The 6118-nt window shown below is 38.6% G+C and overlaps 1 protein-coding gene across 2 annotated transcripts in view; it reads right to left on the bottom strand.

Annotated features, from left to right (window-relative positions):
- Spdya (speedy/RINGO cell cycle regulator family member A) overlaps positions 1–6118 on the bottom strand; it is a 41439-nt gene that overhangs the window by 14428 nt on the left and 20893 nt on the right. For both annotated transcript variants that reach the window (XM_010604697.2, XM_010604698.2), the window contains exon 7: positions 2597–2891. In XM_010604697.2, coding sequence (XP_010602999.1) covers positions 2597–2891 — 295 coding nt within the window. The remainder of the gene's footprint in view (positions 1–2596; positions 2892–6118) is intronic.

The raw sequence follows: 6118 nt of genomic DNA, 5'->3' as shown, positions 1-6118 counted from the left end.
CGTTTACATTACTTTCCATAGAGACCATTCCTAACTTGCCTTTACCCCAACTGATTGCCAATAAAAGCCAATGCCTGGGACTGGCCAGCACCTCTGTCGGTTGCACCTGCACTGGTCGTTCTGGCACCCCGCTTTCTCTCCTAGTTCTGCCTCTCAGTGTACTTTTTTCTCAGGCCTGCATCACACACTGGGCAGGTGGGGACTAGACACTGCGGGAGTCTCTGGCAATTGGCACCCTGGTTGACCCACAAGCAACCACCTACTCAGTGAAGCTATTCAGGAGTCTCTGGCACCAGATTAGTTCTTAAAAGCACGTGTGTGTGTGTGTGTGTGTGTGTGCACATGTGCATGACCCCTGAACTCACTATGAAGTTCAGGCTGGCCTTGAACTCACTGTGATTCTCCTGCCTCAGCCTCCCAAGTGCTAGAACTATAGGCATGTCTCTGGCTTGCCTGGGACATTTTAAATGTACAGTAAATATTAACCTATTACGAGTCAAAAACATATACAGAGGAGCTAGGAGATGGGAGGGATGGACCCTATCCTTATCTACCTTCAAATGTATTAGTGAAACAACAGAAATTATGCTTGGAGGTGTTAAGGGGAGAACTAGATTGTCAGCCAAATTTGTTGAGTGATTGTAGGGCCGGGGATTTAGCTCAGTGGTTCCACCGCCTGCCTCGCAAGCACAAGGTCTCCAATCCCTGGTACAAAAAAAAAAAAAATAAAAACTAAAAAAGTTGAGTGATTACCAAGACCAGGGACAGGTATTGAGGCACAACTTCTACCTTCAAGGGTCCAGAGCAGCAGTGGTGAACCTACAGCACGCATGCCACAGCGGGCTGTTCGTATCACTGAAAGCACTAAAAGGTTCACCATCACTGGCAGTTTCTCCTTTAGTAAACCTTCATCACTCAGCTACTCTCATGGGGGAGGGTGGGTAAGAGAAAGGGACATAAAATGAATCAAGATGTGTTATGTGAAGGAGTCTGACCACTAGCCATCCTAGGCTGACTGGAGGCTCTTTCCTTCCGCTATGCTTTTAGACCTGCTAAAGCTGTATCATCGTAGTTAAGGCCCAGTGGCCACGGCTATACCCATAACATCCCTCCCACCACATCTGTCAGCTCTGCTCTTGGCAGGCAGCCAGCACTCCCTAATTCTCAGCCTTGTCCCGGAAGGCAGCCACACCTTCTTTTCACTGGCCTCTCCCCTGTGAAAGGCTTAGTTTGAACTTTTCCTTCACAGCTTGTCCTTCATGCTCACCACCCTATAAAAGACCTCTGTATGAAAGTCGCCAGTCTGGTCCAAGTGCCAAATGGTCCCCTCAGGTTTGTCCTAAATAAACCTGTCCTGTTGAGCTCGTGCCTTTGTTTTTTCCTCCTTTTTGCCTAACATTATGTACATGTACCAACTCTACAATGAATGCAATCATTATATACTGTAAACACATACTAATACAAATAAAAGTGTTTTTACTCTCATAGAAATGTGCTAAAAATAAGTAAAAATTCTGAAATAATGCAGGTTTGTTAATTTCCCTTCTTTTTTTCCTTCCTCCCTTCTTTTCCTTTTCTGTACAGGGAATTAAACCCAGCCCTTTTCAAACATTTTTTACATTCTGAAAAAGGGTCTCCCTAAGTCACTAAATTGCCCAGGCTGGTCTCAAATCTCAATTTGATCTTCTTGATCCTCTTGCCTAAGCCTCCCAGAGTTCTGGGATGACAGGTGTGTGCTAACACACCTTAATCAAAATTTTTTTCTTGCTCAGGATAGCCTTGCATATGTGGTTCTCCTCGCTTCCTGAGTGGATGGGGTTGCAGGCCACTACTCCTAGTGATGACAGAATTAGAAAGGACAAGAAATCTCAGTCCTGTCTTCAGGTGGGTAAAATCTGGAAGAAAGGCTTTCTAAGAAGTAAAAAGGATCACTATCATTACATTATTCTAGTATTATTTCAAATATAGAAATGTCAGGGAAATACTATATAAAAATAATTTGAAAAGTACGTGGTTGTATTTCCAGCTAATATACTTTCTAAATAATATAATCAACAAAGTAGCAAAAACCATGAAATATGCAAATGAATTATGGCACTTATACCATGCCAGGACAAAAAATGAGGTTTTCAGACTAAATAATGACTTGGGAAATGCTTTGTGATACATAGCAAAAGAGCTGGCCTAGCTATATAGAGGGGTCTAATTTTATTAGAAATAGAGAAGTATACAGAAGAAAACAGATAGTTGGATGATGAGATTACAAACAAATTTATTTCTTGAAATTCTTTTTGGATAAAATAAACATTTCAAAGAAGTTCTAATACTTGAGGCTTACTGGTGCATTAGGTTTCAATTTAACATATTTCATATTAAAAGCCCTTTCATTTTGTCAGATACCATAAAGGAGATATAGACACAAGATAAAAAGTGGCAACTAAAAAGGGGAAAAGTCAATACTAATTTAACTCCTTGCTTAGTGTGTAAATAATGATATATCCCTGCCTGCTAGTACTATGGCTCAATAAATAACATGCATAAATCTAACTGTCTTGAAAAAATAAATCAATCTAATTGTCTTATTACTAAATCATACCTTGAGAATAACTGTAACAATAAGAAGGTTCACTTATTATGTCCATTGACAATGGATTGTGTGATTCTCCAGAGTGTTTTTCCGTCAGCTCTCCTACATCACTGCATGAAGATGACGAAGACAATCCCAGCCTAACGCATCTTCCTTTTTTACCACAGACTGAGCAATCTACTGGTGTGGCACTAGGTCCTCGGGGCAGCTGAACTTGCTCTCTGTTGTAGTTTCTGACAGCTCCACTGTGGTGTACAGAGCGTTCTCGTTGCCAGATATAATGTGTTGGTGCAATGGCCATGACCTATAGCGGAAAGCTCACTTTTAGAATTCTGGTAAAATTTAAAAATTTAGTAAAATTAAGAACAAAAATTGTAACTCAGGAAAGCTGTTTCTTAATCTGAGATAAAAATCTAACTCACCACCAAGAAAAGAAGTGAAAACAGAAGAAAAAAATAGAAACAAATCTTTTGTATATAGCAAGGGGAGGGGGCTTGCGGGTGGGGAATGGGATAAAATAAAATTTATTAATTAAAAACTCTAACTCACCAATTTAAAGACAACAAAACAAAACATCTCCAGATAAGGAACTATTACTATAAAGTGATCAATTGCTTAACTTATTAAGACAATACCTGACAAAGTAAATTATTACAAAGAGGAAACAGAAACAACCTTCCAAGTTTTTAGGGTGTTTATTTTAAAAATTATGAATATTCAAATTATAGTAAAGACAGATGACTCAAAAGAAAACATAATTCTACCCCACTTTCTTTCTGAGATAGGGTCTTGTTATGAGGCTGGCCTCGAACTCACAGTGATCCTCCTGCCTCAGTCTCCCCAGTGCTAAGATTACAGACATATACCACCAGCCCTGGCTAATTGGGTTTTTTGAGGGGGAGTGCAGATTAAGAGGAACAGATGAGGTATGTGTGACTTTTTTTTTTTGAGGCAGGATCTGACTGTGCAGTTCAGGCTGGCTTTGAGCTCACTATATAGTCCAGCCTGGCCTGGAGCTCTGTGATCCTCTTGCCTCAGCCTCCCAAGTGCTGGTATTACAGGTGTGTCACCTTGCCCAGCTCTCAGGCACTGTTTTATCAAGACTAACTTTATTTTATATTTGGGATAGATTTAGTTTGTCATGGTTTTACCACTAGTATCCGTGTGATTTTGAGAAAGTTATTTAAACTCTGTGAGGCTCAGATTCATTATCTCTAAAACAGAGATGCTATCTACAACAGATTTCTTAGACTAAATGACATTTGTGGGTAAAATCCTTACCACATATTAATATCTAGGAAGTGGTAGTTATTTAAAAAATCACACTAGGGAAGTGTACCTTGTGCTGATTTCATGAATTTAAAACTTTTTTTTTTTTTTTTTTTTGGTACCAAACCCGGGATCTTACGCTTGCCAGGCAGGCAGCAGAACCACAACCTAAAACTTCTATACATTCTAGCAAAAATATTTAGTTGCAGTTATCTACAACCCAAAGTAAATGAGAATTGTAACACTGAGAGCTAAGCTTAGATCAGTGATTTTTCCAAGTGTTTCAAAATTCCCAAGGTTCCAGAAGTGCATTAGGGGCCCTTGGAGGGACAAGGCAGAGCGGTTCAATGTTGGGAATGAAGTAAGAGAGCTTTCCTATTAAAACTTGAAGGCCGGGGATTTGGCTCAGTGGTTCCACCACCTGCTTCACAAGCACAAGGTCCTGAGTTCGATCCCTGATACAAAAAAAAAAAAAAAATCCAGGACATTGTGCTTGTGAGGCAGGCACAGAGCCACGGAGCTAAATCCCTGGCCCTGTGCTACATTTTAAAAGTATATTTTAAGATTGAATTTATTTTATAGCCCACTTCTTAAATCCTTCACATAAGTTTTCAACCAAAAACATAAAATAGCCAGGTATGGTGGAACACATCTCAGGAGGCCAAGGAAGGAGTATCACTGCAAGTTCAAGGTCAGCCTGGGATGTACAGTAAATTCAAGGTCAGTCTGAACTACAAAGTGAGATCCTGTCTCAAAACAAAACAAAAATAAAACAAAATATTACATAATAGGAAACAGAGAGATAGATTTTTTGAGAATGAAAAGGGATGGGGGTGCAGGGGAAGGGGATGTAAAGAATTAAAACATGTTACGTATATGTACCAACTCCTCACAATGAATGTAATCATTATGCACTGCAAACATGTACTATTAAAAATAAAAATTTGAAGTAAAAAATGCACAGAATATTTAACTAGCCTGTAATCCCTGCACTCGGGAGGCTGAGGCAGGAGAATCACCTGAGTTCAAGGCCAGCCTGCACTACAAAGAAAGATACTGTCTCAAAGAACAAAACAAAACAATGCTTAAAGTAAAATTCTAATAGACTTTATCTTGCTATGTTAACATTAAGACAGGAATGATATAATTATTTTTTATAAGCTCCCCATTTCCAACACTGAACTTGGTGTTATTAATAAACTGTCAAATGAATACTTTGAGAACAGAATAAAACCTACTAGTTAACTGTCTTTTCTATATACCAATATATTTCAAATTGCTGGTTGGAAAAGCAGCAGCTCACCTAGCTGCTTTGGAGTGAGGGGCAGGGTGAAGTGAGCACAGTGTAGTATTTTTTATACTTCATGGATAAGAAGGTATGAAAAAGAATTTGAAGTCTTAAGATTAGCATATTGTATCAGTTAACACATAGTTCTGAGTATTTATCATGTGTCAGGCCCTGTTCAAGCACTGGTGATACAATAAGAACAAAATAAAGACCCTTCCCTCTTGGGAAAAAATATATAAACTTATATAAAATATGTATAAAAACAGGAGGCTGAGGAATGAGGCTCCCTTTAGCTCAAGGATTTGAGGCTAGACTGGGCAACACTGAGACACTGTCTCAAAAAACCCAGAAGAAATGTATATAATAAACATATACATATATAAAACATATGTATACACACTTTATATATAAATATATATGTGTATATATATGGTTTTTTCCAGTGCTGAGATCAAATTGAGGGCCTTGTACATGCTAGGCAAGTGTTCTACCACTGAGCTACATCCCCAGCCAGAATTTATATTTTAGAGGGAGAAAATAGAAGATAACAGGCAGGATGAATATGTAAAAAGAGTATATTACATGTTGCATAAATGCTATGATGAAAACTGGAACTGAGGAAATACAGAATGGTAGTGACAAGCACTACTTTTAAAAACAGCTGCACTGGGCCGGTTATTCAGCTCAGTGGTACCACTGCCCCCTCACAAGCACAAGGTCCTCAGTTCAATCCCCGATACCAAAAAAAGTAAAAGAAAAAAAGAAACAAAAATAATTTATTAAAAAAAGCTTCACTGAGATATAATTCAAAGATCATACAATTCATCCATTTGAAATGTATCTAGAGTTATATAACCATTACCACATACATTTTAGAGTATTTCATCACCCCAAAATAAAGCAGTCATACCCCATTCCCCTGTCCTCAGTCTTAGGAGTCAACACTTTTTTTTTTTTTTTTTTTTTTTTTTTTT

This window comes from Fukomys damarensis, unplaced genomic scaffold, assembly GCF_012274545.1.
Source record: "Fukomys damarensis isolate Sample0158 unplaced genomic scaffold, DMR_v1.0_HiC HiC_scaffold_2, whole genome shotgun sequence".
Classification (NCBI taxonomy): Eukaryota; Metazoa; Chordata; class Mammalia; order Rodentia; family Bathyergidae; genus Fukomys; species Fukomys damarensis.
This window is presented reverse-complemented; position numbering and strand designations above follow the sequence as displayed.